The 25,637-nt window shown below is 42.8% G+C and overlaps 2 protein-coding genes across 2 annotated transcripts in view; both read right to left on the reverse strand.

Moving 5' to 3' along the window:
* The window catches only part of GAN (gigaxonin), a 28,537-nt gene extending 24,150 nt beyond the window's left edge, over positions 1-4,387 (reverse strand). Inside the window, exon 1 of the mRNA XM_050311174.1 lies at positions 4,167-4,387. Coding sequence (XP_050167131.1) covers positions 4,167-4,333 — 167 coding nt within the window. The 5' untranslated portion in view covers positions 4,334-4,387. The remainder of the gene's footprint in view (positions 1-4,166) is intronic.
* Positions 4,388-7,129: 2,742 nt separating this feature from the next.
* On the reverse strand, positions 7,130-22,056 carry BCO1 (beta-carotene oxygenase 1). The gene is made up of 11 exons (XM_050311034.1): positions 21,894-22,056; positions 19,286-19,414; positions 17,847-17,976; positions 16,591-16,738; positions 15,698-15,845; positions 14,511-14,731; positions 13,824-14,081; positions 12,677-12,779; positions 11,806-11,900; positions 10,128-10,239; positions 7,130-9,523 (listed from the first exon to the last, which is right to left on the reverse strand). Exons 1-11 carry the CDS (start codon positions 22,051-22,053, stop codon positions 9,351-9,353), a joined length of 1,677 nt encoding a protein of 558 aa, XP_050166991.1. The 5' UTR covers positions 22,054-22,056; the 3' UTR covers positions 7,130-9,350.
* Positions 22,057-25,637: the final 3,581 nt, after the last annotated feature.

The raw sequence follows: 25,637 nt of genomic DNA on the forward strand, positions 1-25,637 counted from the left end.
AACTCGCTGAGGTAACAAAAACGTCCTAATTTAATTTCTACCAGAGCAGCACAACCCCTGCATAACAACACTAAGTTGGTCTAAGAATATGAGCTCAAATATCCTCTTTGTTCAGGTAGTTCCCACATGCTCCCCGTGATCCAGGCAGGCAGACACCAAGCGAGCAAAATATTAAGAGTTGCAAGTTCCAGCTGGCCAGGAACGAGTCATGCCAGACAGTGACAGATCTGCTGGGATGGGAACATCTGCTGCTACTGCTGAGGATACCAGGAATACTTGGAGCAAGTCTATCCTATAAAAGGTTGGCGGATATATGCTACAGCTTGGGCCAAACTTACCAGTGCAAGCAGGGTTTGTTCTGGTAAAAGCCCTTCTTATGCCACTGTAATTTACACCGGGCTCTCAAACGAAACAAATGAAGCCAGGGCAATAGAACCTGATCTACATTAGGGCAAGTGCCAGGACAAAGAGTGCTACAAAAAGAGTGCAGGCTTCTGGCTGACTTGTTCCAGAAGAGAAAATCAAGAGCTAACCTGGCTCCAGTTTAACTTCTCTGGGATGCACCTCACTCTGAGCCAAACCACGCTCTGTCCTGTGGCAGTTTCCTCCCGAGGAACCCTGCTTTTCTCAGGCTCAGGAACACACCACAAGATGTTACAGATATGCAGGAAGACTTCTGTGTTTTGTAGATGACAGGATTTGCTCCAGGGGCACACAGAGGGATTAGATAAACCTGTATATGTAAGGCAGTTCTGCAGGAATTCACACAACCACCCCAGACCTCACTGCCCTTGGAGGACTACAAGCCACTTGGCGTTAGGCAGCTGAGGCAAGACCTCAAGAATCAAACCACCACAGAAATTAAAAGTCTTACTGGTCCCACAGACCGAACATTTAAAAATTAAACAGGCATCTGTTAGTTTTTTGTACTTGCAGAAGCCACAGTAAGGACCAGACAGGCAGATGGGACCCACGACACCAATGACATTCCATGTGTTTCTGTGGCCCCTTCCCACTGAAGCTGCCATCTTTGAGCTGCATGGATAATCCAGTTGCCAAATAACTGGAGGGAAAACACATCACTGTAATTTACAAGAGTCCTACTCATAACCAGTCAGCCAAACAGCTTCCATGCAAAACTCAAAAACAGGTAACGCTCCTCTCTCTGTGGCTGCACAAATCCTTCAGCACACATAGACTCTGCTCACACCCAACCACCCCCTCACAAGGTCCATGCCTACTTATTTTCCTACTCACACCCTAAACTAAGCATTCATGCAAACCCTACAGTTTCTGAACTCGCCCACCAACTTGCCCACAGCCACAGCACATAATGACACAGCCAGACACTCAAAACACAACATCAACTCATACTTCCCACTGCTTCACTTACAAGTTTCACATAACCACCCATTTTTTTCTTCCAAGTTTTACCTCTGAAATTAGTTAATTCTAATTCTCCTGAGCTTTGTATTGGAATTTTTCAAATGAGAGCAACCTGAATCAATTGGCATTTGGAGTCTGTAACAGCCTGTGGTACCACAGCACCCTTTGGAATCTGCTACCCTTAAAATACAAGGGCAGGAAATTCTTGACTCTCCCGCAGTAACTCTTCATGTAGAAACCTAAACAGATTTTCTTTGCAAAACCGACACTCAAAATAAATGGGACTTGCACAGACTAGGTACAAGGTGGAGATTAATTTTATCTCCAGAAAGAGCCACTGAAACATCACCCTTGGCTGGAAACATAATGCTCCAACATTGGCAACCTACCTGACCAACTCTACCCAATGTGAAGACCAGCTGGACTAAGAGAGAGATCCTGGAGTGATAAAAAGAAGAGAGACAGGCAGCAGGTAAAAACTGGGCTCTGCAAAGGCAGGTAATACAAATGTGTTTCTTAATGTGCCCTACAAGAACTAAGCACATGTATTTTTGGTTCTTTACATCTTGAAAGCCCGAGGAGAAGACATGAGTAAGCTTTAAAAAAAAAAAAAAAACAAAAAACCACCACCCCACACTTAATCATATTTATATATTAATGCATGTAACCTACTTTCACACATAGTTAATGAGTTCCTTCATGGGATTTGAACCTGAACAGTTGTGAGTTTAAAAAACCCACAACTCTAATGACTATCAAGTTTTGTTGCTAATGCAGTTGTGTCTGGCGCTCTTATTCCTCACACACAATTAACTCATGTTTCCCCAGTGCATTTTCCAGAGAGAAACAAAACGCAATACTGAAAGATGAAATTCTGTGAAAAGCTACTTCTCCATAGAAAAATTTACAATAACTTTTCATTAAGCATTTTTTTTTTCCAGAGTAAAAATAAAAAAATGCACATTTCCTGTAAATTCATCCTGCTGTAACAGTAGAACAGCAGATTTCCCAAGGACATGACCTTTTACCACCTACAGCAGCTCCTCTGAAACTTAATGTCAGGCATATGGTCATCTAAAACATGATGGTCAACGACCCAAAAAGCATTCAGCCCTTTTGATGAGTATTGAATCAATGGTTCATTTCTATTTCACATCTTTGACTTCCCTTCCACCACAGTCTTCCAAACCTGCTTCTCAAAACAAGCAGTGACAAAAAAATTATTGTTAGTACACAGGCTCCACTATTTCTTTGTTTGTTTGTTCTGCAAATTCTTGCTGATCTTCCTTCTCTGTTATTTACATGCTTTTAGTTTATTTTTGTGTTTGAGAATGTTGAAGTTGTACTATGATGGTCACCCAAAATACCATACTGCCTAAAAGCAGATGATAATATGACACTGCAAAAAGTTGCATTCTTTTTTTGGAAAGAATCCCCATCCTCACCTAGGGCAAAAATGCAGATTTTATGACAACTTCACAGGAAGCAGCACCTGGAAGAAATGCCCAACCATTACAAAAAGTCTGCTAGATTTATGATAATCCTGTGTTTAACCGGTACTGAAGGTCTGCACCTACTTTACACGTGGAGACAAAATTTATGTCCTTATTACCTGCAAATGAGTGGACTTAAAAAAACAAAAAAACCCTTCAAAATTAACAACTCGTGCGCCTTGTTTAGCCTCTCTGCCACGCAGATATGCATCACAAACATCTCGTGGCAGGTATATTCTCTTTACCTGACGTGACAGGACCTGTCAGCACCGAGCGTGACAGGGTTCAAACTGCTGTCAGTGGCTGCACCAGGACTTCCCGGGAGCCGGGTTTCCCTGCACACACAGCCCAGGGGAAGCTCAGAAATCAGAAACCATGACTGTGCTAATGCAGCTCGTCCTCCCCAGCACTCGCTGTCAAGTGGCACAGTTCTGACAGCACATGCTGCTGACACCCTCTGCCAAGAGCTGCCAGCGGTCCTGGCACGGCCGGGCTTTGTCCCTCTGGCAATTTCCGAGGGATGTTCTTGGATGTTGTAGGGGCACGAGCGATGGGGAGACAAACCTGCGCTATTTCTTTTTTATATAATTTAAAAGCCGATGTACTTCAGGACACATAACCACCACCTGGCGCCCTGTCTTGCTAAAAGGCATTAAGGAGAGAAAAAAATGATGCTGAAGTGCTGACTCGGTGCGGGCGAGGGACACCCAGCCCAGCTCCTCACGGCATCCCCTGGGATGCTGCCCCTCGGACACCTCCCCGACCATCCGCACAGCTCGTTCCTTATGGGTCGCTGGCTCACGCCAGGCACTTGGCAGCAATTCAGGTGTTGAGGGGGGAATTTTTTCCCCCGGTGTGTGACAGAGCCCCTCGGACCTGGGAAAAGCAGCGGCTCCTGCGGAGGGAATCGGCGGCACCGGCCTGAGGGAGGGAAGGAGGCGAGGAGGGAAAGAGGGAAGGAGCCGGCCCAGCTGCTGCTCCCACAGGAACACGGGATTGTTAGGGTTGGAAGGGACCTCTGGAGATCACCCCAGTCCAACCCCGCTGCCCAGGCAGGGTCCCCCGGAGCAGGGAGGCGCCCAGGCGGGTTTGAACGTCCCCACACGGGGACACTCCACGCCCGCCCGGGGCGCTCGGGCCAACTCCGGGCCGAGGCGCCGCAGGGTCCGCAGAGCCCCCGCCGGCCTTCCCGGGCCGCTCCGTCCTGCCCGGCCGCGGATCCTGCTCCTTATGTAACCCCGGCTCTGCCCCTCCGAGCGGCCCCGGCCCGGCCCGGCCCGGCCGTACCTGATGTAGGGGCTGGCGGCCGCCAGGATGTTCTTCTGCACCGGGATCTCCTCGCCCTCCAGCACCAGGTGCGCGTCGCAGAACCGCGTCTCCTCCCGGAACGAGCTGAGCGCCCGCAGCAGCCGCGCCGGGTGCTGCGGGTCCGACACGGCGCTCGGCCCCGACATGGTGCTGCTGCCGCCGCCGAGCCGGGCCGGGCCGGGCCGGCTCAGTCCCTGCCCTCACACCATGGCTGAGCGCCCGCCCGCCGCTGACATCATCCCCGGCATCATCTCCCCGCGCCGCCCCGCGGGGGCGGCCCGGCCCGCCCGCCCCGCCACAGCCGCCCCTCCGCCGGGGCGGGGCGGGCACCCCGGGCGGGCACAGCTGCGGCAGTGTGGGGGTTATCCATCAAAGTGTCCGTGTTGTCCCCTCTCGGCTTTGAAATGTGGCTAAAGCAGGTCCGGAGAAGGGCAGGGGAGCCGGTGAAGGGTCTGGAGCACAAGTCCAGTGAGGAGAGGCTGAGGAGGCTCAGCCTGGAGAAAAGGAGGCTCAGGGGGGACATTCTCGCTCTCTACAGCTCCCTGACAGCAGCGGGGAGCTGGGAGGGTCGGGCTCCGCTCCCAGGGAACAGGGGACAGGATGAGAGGAAATAGCCGCAAGCTGCACCAGGGGAGGTTCAGGTTGGCATCAGGAGGAATTTCCTCACATGCAGGGTGATTACACATTGGATCGGGCTGCTCAGGGAGGTGGTGGAATCATCCACCATCCCTGCTAGGTGTCTGGGGAAAGAATGGACGTGGCACTCAGTGCCATGGTCTAGTTGACAGGGTGGTGTTTGGTCATAGGTTGGACTTGATGATTTCCGAGTTCTTTTCCAACCCAGTTGATTCTGTGATTCTGTAAAACTGGCCTTATATTTATTTATTTATTTATTTATTCCCTTTTGCCTGCTGGAGATGAACATGACCAGCATTAGCATGAGGAAAAGAGAATGAGATTTAAGCACAGTGAGGCCCATTGCGATTGTGCCGCTTTCCACGGCTGCCCGCTGGAAACATGGCATGTTCCAGCAAAGGAGATCTCCTTCAGGGCTGTTCCCATGCTAAATTTTAGGCCGTTGATTATCAACACGCTTAATTGCACGTTAAGAGATGACTTGATTCCATCTGCTTTCTTAACAGCATTCAGTGTTTAAGCAGTGAAACTATTTGCACTGAGCGAAAGTGTTTGAAAAGCTGTGATCTGCTCTAAAACACCCAGCCCGTGCTGCCAGGAGGGACCCAGCACAGCAGCTCACGGCGTTCCCTGCGCTGCCGGGCACAGCTGGCCTGGGATTTCTCAGGCTGTGGAACACCCAGATGGAGGTCACACTGTCCATTGCTCCACTGGGACAATAACATTTTGAGAGGGCCTGATCTAGCAAAGCTGTGGTGGGTCACGTGCTTTTATTACTTGCATTTCTGTGAAATGTGACAAAATGTTATCCTCCGTTTTCAGTTTGATGCTCTCTCCATTTTACCACTTGGAGAAGGAATTAAGGTATCTGGAAGTGACCCCAAATGAACGCCTTCACAAAGGCAGCCTTGTTCTTCCCAAGCTATGCGGGTTGGTTTTGCACGTGGAGACCCCGCAGTGCAAACCCTGCACTCAGTGCCTGGGTGGGGAGTGGGCACAGCCCCCTTTGAGCCAGTGCTTACCTGAGCACCAGGCTCCAGGTTTGTTGTGCAGCTCTGAACAAGAGTTTTAGAAGCAGAGGATGTTTCATGGAGGCCTAAACCCCTGCTAATGTGCATGTAACACCAGCAACTTTGCAACACTTATGGTTATACATACCTATTTACAAGCATTAGAAGGCCACTTCTTCTGGCTTGGGTATAATTAGCCAGGAGGTCAAGTGCAGGATGAGGAAGAGCACAACAGATCCAGAGGACACATTCCCAGCTCTCTTTGAGGGTAATGAAGGCAGAGAGCACGCTGCACCTTGACTGCTTGTTATTAATACTGTGGTAATTGCATACCCAGGGGAACAGTGGTGTGAATTATTGCAAAAGCTGTCATTGAGTGGCCTGGTTATTTAAAAAGAAAGACACCGGTGTGTTTCCGTGCCTGCTGTTCCACAGGAAAACGGTGCTGTATTTCTGGTTTTTGACTCGTCCCAGTAAACAGTGTTTGTGCTTCCTCCTGCTGCCTATGTGGGGCAATGGGACAAGGTGTAGCAGATAATACCCACTTCTGGAGAACAAATTATTTATTACACCTTGTTATTTGTTTGATTTAATGAAAGTCTTGGTGAAAAAAAAAACAACAAACAAACCACCAAAACAACAACAAACCAAACCACTCTACCAAGGTCCACTTGTAACAGCTCTGAAGTAATTATGTGATTCATACCCATGGCCTGATTCTATCACTCTAGTATATACTTTTTTCAGTTGAGATACCTATCCTTACTATTTTTATTTGCAGTCACTCAATCTAGATTTGCTCTACGCCATTCCAATAACTCCAGGAGCTTTACTGGGCTAATTTATGGCTTAAATTGGTGCAAAAGAAGAATCAAAACCATTCTGCCCTTGAGATTTCATGCAGTTTGTCAGCAGCAAACCAAATGACACTCATTACCACGTGCCACGTTGCCACATCAAAAAAACCCACAGGCCTTGCAGCCACTTGGCAAAGCATATCTGCATTCCCCGTGCTGCTGTCAGCCTGGAAATGATATGGTGTGTTACCATGTTCAGGGGAAATGTTTCATCAGGTTAGTATTGCAGCCACGAAAAACATTCTTGAACAAATTTGTGATTAGCCACGTGGTTTTATCCCCACTGTGTGTGCTGCAGGAGGATACTGGGATTGGCAAATCCAGATTTACATCGCTGTTTTTCTCTTCAGGTTGAACACAGACTTGATGCTAACCAAGTCCTGGGTAATGCTGACCAAGGGAATATGGCCCATTTGGTTTAAAAAAATCATACCCAAGATGAGTTGTCACAATTTATTTTCTACATTGTTTCTGCATGAATGTAAATAACAGGTTTACTTTCTTAGACTACAGGTTGTTTTTATGGGGAGTGTTCCCCTATCCTGTCATCTCTACCAGTAAGAATTAGTTCCTCAGAAGTCAATTAACTCCTGTGTCTAAACTCATGATCATCCAAAACCATAATCCTATGAGTTCTATAGAAGGAATTCTGAAGAAAAATTCTTAAAATACAATCTATAATAAGGGTTAGACTTCTGAATCATTGCCATCTTGTACTTTCAGAAATATTTGTGGGCACTTCTTAAAACCAAACTTTTTCAGGTTAAAAGAAACAACCCCAGTGCTGGTGTCTTTTGCCAGTATCCCCAATCTTTCCTTCCATATCAATTCCATATTACATACAAAAATGGAATTCAATTTCTTCTACAGAAGATAAAGTTCTCTTAAATTCTAGTGTTAACATGCCTTGGAAACACTAAAGGTGACTATTTCTGCAGACACACCTTCCTGAAGTGTTTATTTCCATTCTAGGGAACATGTAAACCTCTGAATGCCCCAAACTGCATATTTTAACTAAACCAGACCACAGTGACTTTTTTTTTAAAATATTAAATATTCTGTATATTCTTTACACTTATAAAGTGCAAAGACTTAAGCAGAGAAACTGAGTTCTAGTTATTACAGAGCAGACAGAAACCGTGGCTGATGATGGTGCAGCTCCTGCTCTGCTCTAAACACCTTAGAACAAGTCACCAAGGCCCAGGTTCTCATGTGATGGGGAGATAGGAAATGACAATGATTTCATTGTGTTTCCTACCTGTGAAACAGCGGGAGCAGCACAGACACCGTGAGAATGTGTGTACAAAAGTGAGAGGTACCTGAGCAGTGTGGTGATGTGGACAGAGCAGATGGACACCTACATGGGTGGATGTACCCCTTGATTTTCTCCATCAGTAAAGATGCCTCCAACAGTGAAGGTGTCTGCAACAGGGAAATACAACTCGAAGCAAAAAAGCTCTCAGTGAAAAATCAATGCCCAGAACAGGGAAAGAGAAATGCACTCGGGGGATTAGGAAATGCCATTCCTGTAAGGAAAACCGGTCCTGCCGTACTTGGCACTTCATGAACTTGATGTTGAAATGCACTTTTTAATTGGGCCTGTTGGTGAAGGAAGGAAGGTTTTATTAGGAAGCATCTGGTACAGGCAGTGATAAACCACTGTGAGAACAGGGATGCTCCTAAGCACACACAAAGCAAATGCTCAGCTCTGGCAACAACAGCTTGTATGTAGTTTCACCTTCTGTGTGGTTCAGATGAGGCCTAAATTAGATCTTTCACTCTCTCCCTAAACAATTTGTTGTCCATGTGTGCCTGAGTTCTGCTAGAAATACACTGCCCTCATTCACATACATCCTGTTATTAACAGACACTGGTAGCAATATTAACAAATACTACAATTCTTTTTATCTTTTACACAATGTAATCATCTAGTTACATGAAATGTCAGATATTCTCCTCAAGGAAAAACTGATTTAAATACAAAGTGCTTAAGATTGGGTATCACTAAAGTATAATTGAATGCTAGATAAAAATATATACTCTATTTCAATAAAGCTACTTGGTTTTGGCAACATTAAAGTGAGAAATACACCACGAAATTGCTAGCAAAGCTGCAGTATTGTGGATTCTGGATAAGAAAAATGTAGCACCTCAACGTAATACTTTGGTTCTGGTGGAATTTAAGAAATCAAGCACCAAGAGAATACACTGTCATGAATTATCAATATAGTAGATAGTTTAGCATAAGGTTCTTCTGGCAGGAGACAACTTTCATTGTCAGCTGCAGTCTTGCGACAGTCCGTGGAAGTTCCATGACCTGCAGACATGTGTGACTCATGCCATGTGTCACCCTATAAATACAGTACTTCGTTGCCTCACAAAGCTTGAGCCTGCCCAAGGAAAACATTTCTTGCTACCTCTGTCTCCTGTTCCCTGCCCCGCGAGTTGTACCCAACGTTAGCACTTCACACTCGTAACTCTGCTTTTGGAATAGCCACAGACCAGTTGTGCACGCAGTAATTGCTAACAAAAGTCATTGCTCTCATAAGAGATTATATATAGATATTGAAGAGATTATAATTTCTTGTCACAAGAGAAGGTTGTTCCTGAAGGATATTATCCCACATTTAAGTTGTCTGTGCAGTAAGACAAACAGCATTTTATTCAGTCTCAGTCTTCAATTCTTGCTGTGGTATGAACACTCCATGCAGGTCCAGATGCATTTCCACATCCACTGTGGCTCGTCCCAATTCTGTGAATGTTTTAGCATCCAAGACAAGTAGGAAGGGCGCTTTCTGTGGGTCACTCCTCACAACACAGCACAGAACAACACCTGGGACGTACAAGTGAAGAATTAGAAGCATGTAATAGTTACAGCAAGCAGACAAGATAACACTGTCAGGAAACAGTTCTTACTGCCTGAGTATACTGAGAGTGCTAAAGAACTAATGGATGCTTCCCTTTCTGCTGCTCTTCTGTGCTTTTCCTGCAGTTCATTGGGAAAGAAAACAAGCAAACCAACACCAAACTGTTCCTGGCACTTTTGGGGCTCCTCCTTTCAGCTGCTGGCCATTTGCCTTTGCAAGGGGTCAGCTGAGAACAGCACTGGATGGAGATTACAGGGGTACTTGCAGTGCCACTGGTTTTCACTGGTAGCATCACTCACTTCCCACTGTTGATAAATCCATCTCTGAGTGGCTCTCTGGAAAGTCCTAAGCATTGGTTTTATTGTTTATGGCTGCGCTGGGACATCACAAAGCTGATTTTGGTCTACTGTTACTTTGGTTTTATGTCTGCAGGAATAAAATGGCTGGTGCTAATTTTAATCTCACAGTGGAAGCATGAACCCAACTTTCCTGATTAAGAACAATGAAACTCATAAGATTTAATACAAAACTTGTGTAACCCCAGCTTTCAGAATGTTGTCATTATTTTACCGTCATCCTCTTCTCTTGCATCAGGGCTGGGAACAAAGACGGGCTCTGATGGCCAGCAGTCCTCCCCTCCCCAGTGGAGCATTTCCTTCGTCTGGGTATTAAATTTTGTGATCTAAAAATTGTTGTGACCAGAAAAGAAAAATCGTCAGTGACCCCAAGGGGAGCTTTTTCCAAAGGTACAACGTGAACAGACAGCTGGCAGGGGGCACCAGTGCTAAGGGTTAAGGAGCAACAAAGCACAGGAAGGAAACACCTGGAAAACATTACATTTTGGAATCACATTTGTGTGGCTGCATAAGCACACAACGTTCTTTTCATTTCATTAGATTACGATTGCACCTTTCATTTATAGTTTACAAATATTGACAGATCACGAGGTCTTTAGTGTAAATAATGCCCTCACTATACAGAGTCCCAGCCCTGGAACATTTAAGTCCTTAATGCCAATGCACTGAGATTTTGCAGGAAGCATTTTCTAATCCTGTGAATTATTTTCCCTGTTTCTCAAGGCCTTCTATTGTACAGTAAGGTACATATGCCAGAGCCAAGGCTATTCACAGTGAGGGGTAAGGATTAAACTAGTGGGGCAGACACTGGAATTTACTGAAGTAAATTGCAGAGTGTGGATTTTCATCTCACTGAGTGGCCAAACCAATTGCCAGAGGGGATGCCTGGCATTTTCAGTTCAATTCCATTAAGGCCTCTTCTCTACCCACACAGATGCAGTTCTATTCTTTTCCCTTTTGATCTTAAGCCAAAAAATATGTTTACACAAAAGTGAAACTATTGCGAACGGAATAATGGATGAAGAATTTGGACAAATTTTCTCTTCTAACTTCAAGATTACAGCAACTTCACTGACAGACTTTACCTTATTATATTGGATTATATGTGGATTATACATGGTGGTTGTTGTGCTTGCATTCATTAAACTGCAACTGATGTAAAAAAGAAAATCTAACAGCGTCTTTTCTTACATTTAAGTTAGTCAGGGATTATCTACACTGGAAATCACAAACTTGCAGATTTGTTTGAGCTTCTGTCAGATATGCTGCAATAAATTTTTCTTGCATCATGCAGAAATCCAGCTTAATTTTGTAATCAGTTGTGGTAATTATATACAAGAACCAACAGTGACCTCAATTTGTGCTGCCTTGTAGTCCCAGAGCAAGAATTGTAGAGTGACTTTATCTGTATACCATTCTTCCCTTCAAATATTAACACTAAAGGCTGTCTCCTGAAAAGTTGGCATCATGCACAGGTAAACAAAACATTTGCTACCCTCTAATAGGGAACTAGCCAATAAAATATAAAGCTTTCGGAAAAATCAGATACTGTTTTAATATTTAAAGTTTATTAGGTAGTGTTGCAGTATCTTATTTTTTTAGTTAGGTTTCCTAAAGGCAAAAAGGTATTAAATATGTACATCTATCAGTAATTCTTCCTACTCTCTCCTTGGCACATTACAGAAGGTTCAGCCCAATACAGCAGAAAACTGAGGGTCTCAGTAACTATTCAAGGGACTTTGTGGGAATAGGAAGCCTGAGTTTATTAAAACTTTATCAGGGAAATGGTACAACAGGAGCTTACCCTCATAAGAACTCAGGCTTTTCGTGTTTCTTTGCATGTGAATGACCCACAAATGGGAAAACACTGACTTTGTAAATGTTAATTGTACCTTTGTAGGAACTGGACTCCACTGCACCTCCGTTGCAAAGACATACTTGTGCTTTTTGCCATTATAGTCGTAGTTGATGCGAGGCAGTTCTATCCCTGGGTAAAGTAAAGGTCAAGACTTAGGAACAAGAAAAGAAAAGTAACTCAAATGTATATTTATATATACCAGTCTTCAGGAAGTCCTGCCCTGTGGAAAACCCTGACACTGTTTCATAAAGATGTTGCATAGATTTTGTATGTCTGAATTTCTGTGAAGCAGAAGATGGGTGTTAATATAATTAAGCCAGGGCTGTTAGTTCAAAAACTGACAATTTTTCCTTCTTAGGGATTCATTATACTGGAATTTATGAAGGTTGTTTTGGTTTGGGTTTTTTTTCTTTCTTCATAAATACATGACCTGAACAACTGAGAGAAAACTGGAGGCTAAAGGCATTACTTTCACTGGAGGTAAATATATCCTATTTGCATATTCCCGTTATTATTCCCTGAAAAAAGGTCCAAAATCCGCTTTTCAAGGCAATCTTTATAAAATACAGCAAAACCTGAAGGTACTATTTATAACAGACCCATTTAACTAAAATGACTCTTGTAACAGGTAGGTTTGCAAGGCCTATTAATAGATGTGAGATCAGACACAAAACTGATGTAACATCAGGCATTTAAATGTTCAGGCTCATGTAGTACCGGACAGACCCAGAGGAAGGGAGTAAAGAAGGAAAAGATACTGTCATGTAAGCATGTTGATTAAAAGTGCCATTTCCCTTCACTTTATAAAGATTTTACATGTATGAACAGCTCTCAGGCATTATCAGAATGCACCTCTGTGTGTGTAGGAGAATGTATCTGAGATCTGGATAATGGTTACGTCTCACCTTCACACAGTATTTCAGGTTGGCAGCAGATGTTCCCATCTTTCTCCTTTACAGCAGTTGCAGTAGAGGGAAGTGTGACTAAATTAGAACCTACTCCAGCGTCCTGAAAAAGATATACACTGAAAAATCTTGTGTCCCTAAGAATATGCTTCTAATTTAGATTTTTCATTGTGTTTGATATTAATGTAGACAATGTGGGGAGTAAACAAATAACCCATTTTCAAGAAGATCCTCCTTATGCTGTTCATCTTGTAAACATTCTGAGGTTTTCATTAGAAATCTTGTTATACTCAGAGTATTTTATTATATCATAGAACAATCATTTTGAATCAAACTGAGTCCTTAGAAAGGTTTAGATACACGTGGCTATGTTCCAGAAGTACAACAAATTGGTGAATTAAATGAATGAAGTTTCAAAGAATTGAGTATCAAATTCCCACTAGAAGTCACCAATGTTAGGTTTTTGCACCTGCTGAAAATCAAGTGCAAGAATCATCCTTTGTCAGTGCTGCAGAGCTGCTTCTGAAACATGAACCAAGCAGCAAGATTCCAGGATGTAGAAAGGAAAAGTAATATCCATTCCAAAAGTATCAGGCAGAAACTTGCCCCAAGTTGCTGGGCAGTATAAGATCTTCTGTGCAAACAATGATGTAAAATGATGTTTTAAATTAAACTGAAAGATAAAATCTTTTCTCTTCCTAGTGTATCTCACACTTAAATGAAATCTTCTCATTTTAATATAACCATTGCAATAGTTGGGAGCGTGTGTGTATTAAATGTGGGCTTCCAGTAAAGTGCAGTAAACAGATTGTGAAAAACCTCCTGCAAGCCCTTGCAGTCAGCAGCCAAGGTGATACATCTGCTTGTATTTGATGGCATTTAACAAGAAATCTCCCTGGGAAGAGAATGCCGTGTTGCCAATAGCCCTGTTCCCCACAAGGATGGTGTCAGCACCAGTAACTGTGTCCAGCCATTCACTGCCACTTCCCACAACACACACACAAAGCAAACCTCCTGCACCTTTTGTGTATCCCAGAACCAGAAATTTGCACATAAAGGCTGGCAACTAATAATTCACCCGTTAATCACACTGATGTATTTTAAATTACTGATCAAAGAACAGATTAAAAAGCCATTTTCTTTCTACCTTGTCAAACTGCAGAGGAACAACAAATCGTCTGCAGGTCGGGACGGAGGTGAGCTTGACGTTCTTTTCAAAGTCTTTATTCATGTTTTTTAAATAGAACATCTCATATAAGCTATTGTCTGTATAGGCAATAATATCAAAAACAATGTGGCCATCCTCTTCATAAGCATTTACATGGTGGAAAAACACCATGGCATCAGTATAAAACTTGGTGGACACTTCCTTTTTAGTCTTCCTGTCTATAAAGTGAAACCAAGTCTGAAAGATAAAAAAACATTATTGAAAACTGTTCATAGTCAGGAAACAGCTATTTAGAAAATTGTTTTCCAGTGGTAACCATCACCATTCCAATCACTGTCTGTCTACTGAAGCATATTAAGAACTGGGGGCCAGGAGCAACTGGATGTGTCTCAGATGCTGGTGCAGGTTGGAATTTCTCTACTAGAACACAGTATTTCTAACAGTACCTGGCTTCTAAACTACCCTCTTTCTCAAGAGCTTCAGAAGATTTATTTGCGAAATTAAAAGAGTATTAAAAAAAAGAAAACTTCTGAAAAAACTGTGCAACACACAAGCCAAGGGTTTAAAAAAACGAGGGACCACTGAAATGAAGGAAGCAGGTGACAACAGAACAGCGTGGAAGAGGTCACTGGCCTGCCTGACTCCACTGCTCAGCATCAGAAGTACCTTGTCATCCTTATTGAAGGCGAGGCAGGAGGCCCAGGTGACACCTCGGATGTAAGCAGTTGCCATTTTGAGAATATCCAGCCTGAAGGGCTGCTCTACGAAGATGATGTAATTTTCTGTGATCCCAAAGCTGTGGTAGTAGCTGGGGTGGAGCAGAGAGCGAGAAGGGATGGAGCAAACCACTTCCAGGTGTTTGAAACAAGATTTCTTCTTTTCGTGGTCTGAATATAAATGGTCACAAAGAAAAATATATTTATAATCATTTCCTATCCAAACTTGTGCTTGGACTTCTGCCATGCATGAAAGAACAGGTTCCTCTCAGTTTTAGTTGCATTTTCCTCTCAAGAAAGTAGTTTGTTTAATACTGTATAATTAACATAGAAGTTTGCATCCCAGTGAAGCAGCACAGTGAAATCACAATGCCAGATCCATTCAGGCAGAGCCCCCTTGTCCTGGGATTTGATTCCACTGGTTACTGTCTGCAGAACTTCCAGCATAGCAGAGAAAGGTGTTCACTTAAATCAGTAGCTTTTAAAAGGAGTTCAAATGTCCCCTTATTTTTTAACTGCTAAGGAGATGTTCCTGCTTGACATATACTGAGTTTGTTATATTTGTTTTGAGCCCCAGCTAGAAATTCCAAACTGATCCTGCAGCTGTGGAAGGGCCTCTTGATTGTTCAGCAAGGGACAGGCAGCTGATTGTAAACACCACCACCCACACAAAATATTATTTGAAGGAAACAGAGTAAGTGATTTGCTCTGTGAACAAAGGATGGTGTTTCAGCAAGGCCCAGTGCAGAGGACAGGTTAGAGAGGAATTTGCTCTATATCAGGTATTATTTGCTTCTCTATAATCATGGTGTCAGCATTTTAAGAGAATCTTCATTTATGAAGAAATAAAAATTTACAACTTCCAATTATATATACTGCCTTATAGAGAAAATTGTTTTTAAAATCTTCATCTGAAAGTAAGGTTCTTGCTACTGAAATACCTTGTTTACACAGTGCTCAAGGTGAATCTTTGTAAGAGCACATGCCCAGACAGGCTAAGCACTTAACATCAATAAGTTAAAATTAAGAAAATGAACACCACTGGTTGCTAGAAGAGCTGTATCACTCCTCCTTACCTCAGAAGAGAAGAAATTGCTAAGCAGTTTCTAGAAAATACCAATAAAAGACATTTCTTACCTGGCACAGAGGAAGGAATCTTAAATAGAACATATTTTGTCTTCCCTTTATCAACTATTGAAGTGCCCATGTTGAGAATATTTCCAGCACTGTCATAGTGTGGGTGAGAAGTTGTCACATTTACAGCTATGTATTTGTTGTAGTCAACCTGGAAAATGATACAGTGAGAGATCTGAGAAGTGTAAGAGAATTAAGATTTATCTCAGCTAACATCACATATCCACCAGCTTTTTAGCACTGGCAGCCTTTTGTTGGCACCCCATTTTCAAATGACCTTGAAATTTAAATATTTAAACGAAATGGTTTATGTCAAATGATTTCCTAATTCAAGGCTAAAACTGAGTTACAGAATCTGAATTACAGCCACCTCTCCCTTGCAGCCACGTAACACCAGGGGAGGATCAGCTAAAGAAGTTCCTGTGCAAATTCCCATTTCGCCCTGGAATCAGTTTATTTAACAGGGCTGTGGGTCTGGCAATCTGCTGGAGCAAAAAGATTACTGTTTGATTTAAATTTTGGAACTGTACTGCATGGTAGGAGAAAACTTCATTGTATATTTCGATGTATCAAGACTCCATTTTTGATAATTAAGTAATGTCTTGCATAAGCTTCTTGAAAAGCAGTCATATAACTGACCCACTGATTTGTTAATTATGTAAATAATTTTATAACTGAGATACATAATAATGGCCATCATCCAAAACAATCATGTGATTGTGGTATTATTCCTGCAGCCTTGCTAGATTATGTACAAGTGAAGTTGCTCAAAGCCCAGCTTTTTCCGAACCACACAGTAGAAGAAAAATATTTTGTGTTCAAGGATCCTCATCAGTCAGCCTGAAACTTTTTTCACCAGCAGACAAGGAACTAAAACCACAGGCAGAGGTTTATACCTTGTCCAACGTGTCCAGAGTCTGCGGATTAATTTTCCTGATGAAGTTGGTCTCGCTGGTAGCATAAAAATCATCCCCAGCTTTCATAATGTTGATCAGGCAGTTGTCTGTGAACTCAGGGATGGTGTGAGACAAATAGCAGAACGCCCTGGACAGAGGGAGATGCCCAAAGGGTGGGTTAGAGACGGAAGCTGGAGCTGCTTTCCCTGCCCAGAGCATGAGCCGGGCAGTGCCACGGGCCTGGGGCAGCTCCAGCACATGCACTGCTTCATCAGCATGGGCTAACGACACACTCTCCTGGGCCTGCCTTGGGAAAATTTGGCCTAACAGTGCCTACCTAAAAGCTGGAAGGTTTTTCAGTGTATGCCTTCATGAACAGATAGTCATACACTCCCTGATGGAATATTTTTGTTATCCCACATCACAATTACGATTTCAAAGACCAAACTTCACACGTGGGCTCCGAAGTTTTCCTTATTAGTGTAGGATTTTATCGTAGTCCCTGGAAGCCAAGACAAAGTTGCTGATATCCCTTTTGATCTTAAAATGCCAGTTACTCTCTTACTGCTGGAAGAGGGAGGAAAATCATCTGATTTCAGTGGAACAGCTTACAACACATCAGCTGTTTTGCAAGAACTGTTCCTGTGTGTTTTCTTACCAAGTATCATGTTCAAGGTCACTAGAGGTAGTTCATGCAGGAAGTAGAGAGGGGTGAGCTATTTGCATTTGCTGGGGAATGCCTACAGCCAATCTTACCAGACCAGTGATGGCTTACACCTCACCTCTCTGTAAAATCAGCTTTAATCAAAAAGCTTTTCTAGTTTTTTTTGCTGTTATTGATTCTGCTCTTCTTTTTGTTGAATAGACTTTGCATTAATTCCTTCCCCATCTCTTAGCCCTGTGCAGGGCTAAGGGTTGGGCTTGATGACCCTTGAGGGCCCCTTCCAGCTCTGCAGATTCTGTGATTTTTTCCTCTCTTGCTGCTCCCCCCCTTACAGAGTATTGTCAGTTTGGCAAAATGCTTGATAAAGAAAATGTTTGTTTTTCACAAAATCTGTTTGCTCTAAGTGAATAAACCAGCCAGCATGGGTGATAAAATCAATTTAAAGTGTTTGCCTTAGACTAATCCATGGAGGCCTTCTTGATATTTAGTAACTGTAAATTTGCTGAACACATTTTATACCTGTACATATGTGTCAGGGGTAAACAGGCAGAGAAGCAGACAGCAGAATCTTGTTGGGAAAAGCACTGCTTACTTGGCAAATATGTTTTTACATGGATCTGGATAAGCCATGGTCCCAAACTCAGACACCACGATTCTGTTTGCTTCGACGTTGCAGTTGTAGGTGTCGCTTCGGAGGTACTTACTCCTGTAGTAAACTTCACCTGGAGAGCAACAAACAGCTTTCCATCCCATTTGATACTCAGTTCTTCAGAAAATTAGCAAATTAGGTAAAGCCAAAGTTTCTCAAGCAGCTGTCCTTCAGCCAACAACGGTTTGGAACGAACCCAGCAACGTCCCGAACTCCCTGGTTTGAAAGGCTTTGCGGCTGCTGAGATTGGGAGCAATTTGTCAGGATTCCCTGATTCCCAACACATTTGGGCAGCACTGGGGGACTTCTGAGGGGAAAGGAGGGATTTGGATAAATTGTTCCAGTAAAACAAAACACTCTGTGCTGCAAATATGATTAATTATACAATCTGTGTGTGGGTGTGATAAATCTCCTGTTTTGGCAAAATCTAGTTAGGAGATTTTGCTTGAAAGAATCAATGTCTGCCCTAAAATATTTAATGGACCCCTGTACTTGAACTAAGTCAGCTCTGTTTGCTTTAGATAATTAAAACATACTGGCAATTTAAAAAACACTGACCATTTCTTTACAGGTTATTTTGGTAAGGATGTAGATCTGGGCAGGCAAGGAGATCCTTGCATGAAATGCTTCCAATCACAGAAATGAATGGTAAAAAGTAAGCACTAGGATTGGAGTATGGCAGGAGTAAATCCCATTTTTTTTTATAGGTACATACTTTTTGCCATAAGAATCTGGGTGTAAACCATCCTGCTTCACACTGTAAAACAGCTGAATGAATGAAAAATGCTCTAACTGAAAACAAAAAAAATGCAATTGTTTCAGATAGAGGAGCTGCCTGTTTTCCCCCATAAAGATGACAAGCAGGAGGATGGACTGTAGGGGTGTCAAATATCACCTAAGTGAGATTTGAGGTGTGAAGTGACACAGTGGCCCAGTTACTCTGCTGGCAGCTGTTATAGCTGCAGCCAAATCCTCAAAGGGGAATGTTAGTCTTCCCTGAAATTAGGCTGTTCATCCACAACAGAAAAATCTCCAGGTATTACAGAGCTGATCCATTTTAAAACAACAGAGGTTTTCTTGCTGTGGGTGGAAGGCAAAGGCTGCCCTGCAGTGACCTGCCCAGAGCTGCTTTCGTGCTGTCAACACTGAACTTTGGCACTCCTGAAGAAAGGACAATATAACACCTCCCTGATAAGAGCCACTCCTGCTGCAGACAGGGAGGTGCTTGCAGAGACTTTCCCCACAGCAGTTCCCACCTCACACACAAGCCACTCTGCAGACAAAACCTCAAACGCTCTAATCCGACTCAAAACAGCATCAGCACCGTAAGGCACCAAACTGTGGGCTGGGGAGCTGTTTTAGTGTGATGTGCAACAACTCACCATTTTTAAATGTAAAGCTGTGCAGCAGAGCCAAGCCATCAAACCAGTGGTTGTACTTGCTGTCCCCTATGGTGTGCATCCCTGGGCCATTCCGGAGGAGGATCCCTTGCAACCAGGTGGGCAACTCACCTGCAAACAGAAAGGAGGTACCAGTATCCATTCATTTTGGTGAGGGGCCTGTTCCAGGATGGTTTCCCTAAGGGCATAGTTTTCATGTAGTCACACAGACCACTGGTGTGTTAAGATTTGCAGTACCATATAATTATGTTGGAGTTTGGGTTCACTAAAATTTCCTCTGCCCAAAAATGTAACATTCTGCATGACTATCGCTATATGAGATTACTATAAGAAGATAAGATGGCTGGAATGTAATTTGTTAATTATCAGGAAGTCAATAAAGTTGGAGCTTTCTTTCCTGCACTCAGATTTTACAGTGATACATTTCCACCCCTTCATTCGTGCCAGGAAAAGCTAAAGCTTATCAGAAACAAACATATTTTATGGGTTAGATGACTTGCACTGGCCTTCAGTATAACAATTTAGACTTCAGGCTAAATTAATTCCAGTAAAAATCCCATTAATTAAATTACACAGCATAATGTAGTGTCATTCTGGGAGTGCTTTTGTGACATTAGGCATAATGTAGTGCTTTGTACACAAATGAAGTGGAGGAATATTGTACTGAAAATATGTAAGTACTGTTGAGCTTTGAATCAGAAATGTTCCTCTTCAAATCCCTGCACGAAATATATTACCCACCATTTGACTCACAGAATCACAGCAATTAGAGAGTGTCACTGGGGTTAAAGAGATGAACAAAAGCATAACAGATATTAAATGAAAAGCCTCACTTGTTTCTCTTTGTGTATGCCTCCTGAGGGAACATTTAATATTACATACTGCTCCTCCACACTGTTAGAATCACAGACTCGTGGAATGGTTTGGGTTGGAAGGGACCTTAAAGATTGTTTAGTTCCACACCCTGCCATAGGCAGGGGCACCTTCTGCTAGACCAGCTTGCTCAAAGCCCCTTCCAGCCTGGCCTTGAGATTATTCCTGTGTAATAGAATAATGATGCTCAAAAAGTTCCAGGACAGGCCAATAAAATAATTTTGCTGGAAGAGATAAACAGGGGGGTGAAAGGATCTTCTTTTCTGGGCACTGTGGATTTAATAAAGCTTCTGAAACTTCTGGTGCAATTCAGTGTAATTTCTGGCATATTTTCAGTATGGAAAACATGGAGCAAAGGGGCAGCTAGTGAGGTTTTCAGATGCTAATTCATCTTAGTGGGAATGAACCATTTCTGTAATCACACTTGGTACCAATCAGAATCCTGAAGTGTTATATTGCTTTAAAAATCTGGACTTTGTCCTTTTCCTACCAACTGAAGACACAACAGTGACACAGGGAAACCCCCAAATATTTGGATATTTATTAACTATTGTAGCAACAGAGTCTCAGACGTGGCTGTAGGTGGCTGCCATGGAGGGCATGGGTTAAATTGCAGCTGACCTTAGAAATATGAGTTGATATTTACAGTGTACATATTGAGTAACAAGGAGCCAAAATACCAGCAGAGCTCAGGACTGGCAAAATATTTAACGAGGTCAAGGTTCTCTGTAAGTTTTCTTTAGCAATGAAATTCTTTATATAGGAATATTTTGTATACATAACTTTATTTTCTGAGATATGCAGTCTTTGTTGAAATAAACCATTGCATAATAGAGACCGGATCTGAAAAACGGTTTTGTTTGCAAACAGCTTCAAATGTTTTATGAAGTTGTTATCTTGAGGAAAAAAAAATAATTGAAAGGCATAAACCCATAAAGGCATAAAATAATTGAAAGACCATTATAGCAAAGCACTTCGTCTGACTCGACACAAAATCTTTTCCCATTCAGCCACCAAGCTGAACAACTACAAAGTCGTGCAAGTTTTTAAGTGTTGTACTTGGGAAGTGACTTTACAATAAGATTCCTTACAATAAAACCTCTTCTGTAGCTGTAGCAAAACAAACAACAAACAAACAAACAAAGTATTTTGTAAAGTAAAATAAACCAGGAAAAATAACAGGCTGGTCAACCTAGAGAGCCACTTCAAACCGTTCTGCTGAAGGAAACTCCTCGGTTTTTACTGGATTAACTTTTCAACCCTCTTTTTAACGCTACCCTGGGGCGGTCAGTACTGCTGCTTGGCTGCTTGTTGGCGAGCCCCAATTTTAGTGAGCCTCCCCCGGAGCCAGGGAAGAGCGGGAGCGGACAGAGGGAGGGCAGGGAAGAGCCACAGAGAGAGAAAGCGAAAGCCCGAGCAGCGCCACGGGGGAGAGGGCGGCCGAGAGGAAATCCCTCACCACCAACTTCGGTGAGCCCTGTTCAAACAAACTTGGGAAAAGTACACACAATTGCCCGCGAAGTGAGAAAAAGCCCCCAGCAGGGTCACAAACATTATCTGAGATCTGTCCTTTAAACAAAATTCCCTCGCGTATCTCTCTCTCTCTCCCCCAGTTTCCCTTTCCAGCGCTGCCTCGGGTGAACGAGTGTCGCAGTTTTTACAGGCTGGAAAACACCAAAATAGCGGCTCGTTTCGGAACAGATTTTCCTCCACTTACCCTGCACCTTGGCTTTTACGGGCTCTGGGTGTTCCTCTTTGTTCCTGCCGTACAGGGCCTCCATCGTCGAGGACATCGCCGCTCCCCGCCGTGCCCGGCGCTCCGGCAGCCGCCCCGGTCCCCCCCTGTCTGGGCTCAGAACAGCTTTTTCCTGTTGCATATAAAGATAAGGTCAAAGTGCAAGGCGGGCTGGTGGCCGGTGGTTTATAGATTGACAATTTATAATAGCTGATCTTTAATCCCTTGCACACCCGCCGTAATTCTTGCACGTTCGCACGAAAATTAACTCTTTCACCGGTTCAAAAGGGGAAAGGGAGAAAAAATGTGACTCGCCCGTTTGCTCCCGATGAGCGGGGCTGAGGCACAGCCAGGGACAGGCGGGGTGGCTGAACCATCCCCGCAGCTTTCCAGGTAAATAGCTCTTCATATAGTCACTCGAACATATTCATCCATATGTGACCTGAAACCACTCTGCAAGTGTGGCAGGATTCATTTAAATGAAGGCAGATTTTTAACTTCGTGCTTTTGTTTCTAGATAAGGTACTTAACTCGGTCCAATGTTGTTAATTTTAAAATCCTCTGGGAAGAGAATTATTTCAATATAAAGCATGTGATTGCAGAGCAAATCATAGGCTCCATTGACCATGAAGGATAAAGGGATTCTTTGCACAATTATATATTATGCAATTTCTTATGGGGTTACCCTAAAATCTGATTTTGTCAGCTAAATCACCACTGTTCCCAAAAATGTTTTAACATCACTTCTCAAAGCTGACTGAGCTCTTAGAAATATACATATTTCTTTTATTCCAAACACAATTTGGGCTGCAGACTGCTCTGACATACTCATTAGACATTGTTCTCCTGCAGCCTGTTCAGTGGCTGATCTTCCCTTCAGGGGATCACCAGGACATGTCGTGGTCCCTCTTTGGAAAGCACTGACAGAAGCATGAGATAACAACATAAGAAATGAGATTAAAAAGAAAATATAAGGGCTTTGTTGGAATTAGTGATGTTAATAAACAGCAGGAATGAACCAGAAGGCTGCAGGAGAGGAAGGGCATTAAAATCCACATATGCAGATACAGACACATAAAAGTACATGTACACTGTATATGGGCATGTGTGGATTTGCATATATGTGACAGAAAGAGTGTGTGTGTGTGCACTGAAATGTTGACTTCCTTTATACACAAAGCCAAGTGAGGGATTTTTCAGCAGTGTTAGAGACTGAAAAGGATCTGGCAAAAACCCAGAGCTGCCCAACTCTCCTTTCCCTAAGCCATGAGGACATTTTCTCTGTCCACAATGTTTTGCTTCACTTTAATGTGTTCATTTCAGTGTGTCCTCATCCATTTCTGCGTGCAGCTCTTCATGCTGCAGTTTCAATTATCTGACCTGTGAGTTGTCTTATCTGGAGGGGTGTTAAGATTTCCATAGAGCAAGCAAGAAATTAAAAGATTAATTCAAAGCTCTTTTGCCTTCCCCACCATGACTGTTCATGTGGTTTAAAGTTCAGCCAAGATGAGATAGTTGGAAACCTGTTAAATGTTGTTTGGATGGAAGAACAAGGAGCTATAGATATCCAACAGCTTCTGAAATCAATCTAAATGTGTTTGGTAGCTAATTTCAAATGTCTATGCCTGGAAGTTTTGTCTCTTATTTTGTACAACTTAAATAAGGAAGCTTTGCAGGGTTCATTTTTCCTGCTTCATTTTTCCTAATACACTTCTTGTTGTTGTTTTCCTCAGGCTAATGACAAATAAGCAGTTTAGTAAGGTATGGAGAGATGGATTTTCTTGCCAACTCTGTAATTTCCCCCTTTTTACATCAAAATGGAGAAATATCAAAGCATTGATTCACAATTATGTGTAATTATCACCAGCAGGAGATGTGGATCAGGTGACTTTTCTAATGTTATTATTTCACAATGTTTCTTCTTGTTGCAAATCCCTTTGACTATAAACCTTCCCCCAACCAAACCTAACCTTTCTCTCCAGTTTCCTCTCTCTATTCACCCCTCATGGCATTTTTGAAGCCACCAGCTCCCCACCATGGGCGGGTTAAACGCTTTACTGTGTTTCTTTCTGCTCCAAACAGCTGTGGTGAAGGCTACAAGCTGTTTCCTGTTACACTTCTTTCTCACTTTCACTTCCCTCCAGTCTCTGTGGGCCTTGAGCTTCTCTCCCAAACTTTAAAAGTGCCATGAAGAAGGTTTTGGAGCAAAGATTGCCCTGCCCAGCAACAGTCTGGTGGTAGCTCCCAGGGACAGCAGAGCTGATTAACCACATTTCTGGTACAACGACCATGTCATTGCTGTGTGCCACCTTTGCACTTTTGGTTCACTTAACAAGAAGCAAATAAATCACTCAGAGACCAATATAATTGCTTATCTCTATGGTACTTAATTTATTTTAATCTCAATCTTCTGTTTATAATCTGAGTTCTAATTAAAACCCATTAACAAAGGTCAAATTGATTCGACAAATATGACTTTGAGCGGCACTAAGAACTTTCAGCTCCAAGTGTTATCTCCCACTACCACATAAAATTCCAGCAGCAAACCTGACATGAACTTAGGAGTTGTTCTTGCTGAAATCACACTGATTGCTATCTCATCTGCTAGAGACACAGGCTCTTATCTTTGTTAAATACTGGTTTATTGACAGGACCTCATTTCACAAAACTACCACCAGACTGTTTAGGAATATGTCCCTTGCACTGTCCCACTATAATTGCAGACACGAGTGACTAATATACTTTGTTCAAGTTTAAACAACTTTTCATATATTATTCTGGCCAGATTTTATTTGGATCAAAACAGCTTTGATCATACACTACTTTGATCAGTATTGTTTGGACCAAAAATAACTCTTTTGGTGAGATTTTAATGTCCTTGAGGAGATTTCTGATTTTTTTGGCGGGGGGGATTTTTGTGAGATTTCACAGTTTCTTTGTTAAAAATGTTATATTCTTTTATATATGGTCATGGCTTTAATACATCTCACCAGAAATACTGATTTGTTCATGAAAATAAAAATATAATGTAACTTAGTGTTAAAACTCTTTAAGTGCTTAAGCACAGAACTACTGGCCTACTCATACCACATTTCAACCAAGCTGAGCCTGCCCAGTGATCCTAACACCCAAATACTTAAACACTAGACAGTAAAACAAATAAACAGCCACATAAACTTCCTCAGCTGTAAGACTTCTATAACCTCATCTGCACCTTTCAACATCCCAAGCCTATTTACATGATTTAATATGTGATATTGTACAGTTCAGGCGTGTGTTTTCAGTGGGCAGAATGACAACATGAGGGTTGGCATTCACTGCCAGGGCTGAAGGTGTAGAAATGGGGTCACAGGTGTGTGCAGGGACAGAATTAGTGTTGCTACACCCTGTCCTACCTCCTGTACAACTTTGGGGCAACATAAATTAAAACTCAAAAGAACTTCTTTGTGCTTTCAGTCAAGTGGCAGCTGAGAGTAGAGGGCTTAACACAAAAATGGGGCTCCTGAAGGGAGAAGCTGCTGGACCTCCAGTCTTCTCATTATGGGGATTGTGAAGCTCATCTCTTTTGAGGAGAAGTGTTATTAATGGGTACTTGAAATGCAGCTTTTTTCTTTCTGCTTTCATGTCCTGCAAGCTCAGAAAGAGCTCACAACAAGCAGAAGAGAAATGTGTAACAAAATTAAATAAAACAAAGAAGAGGTGGAAACTGGCCTGGCTTAAGAATCT

This window comes from Myiozetetes cayanensis, unplaced genomic scaffold (assembly GCF_022539395.1).
Source record: "Myiozetetes cayanensis isolate MyiCay16 unplaced genomic scaffold, myiCay2020 scf16, whole genome shotgun sequence".
Lineage (NCBI taxonomy): Eukaryota > Metazoa > Chordata > Aves > Passeriformes > Tyrannidae > Myiozetetes > Myiozetetes cayanensis.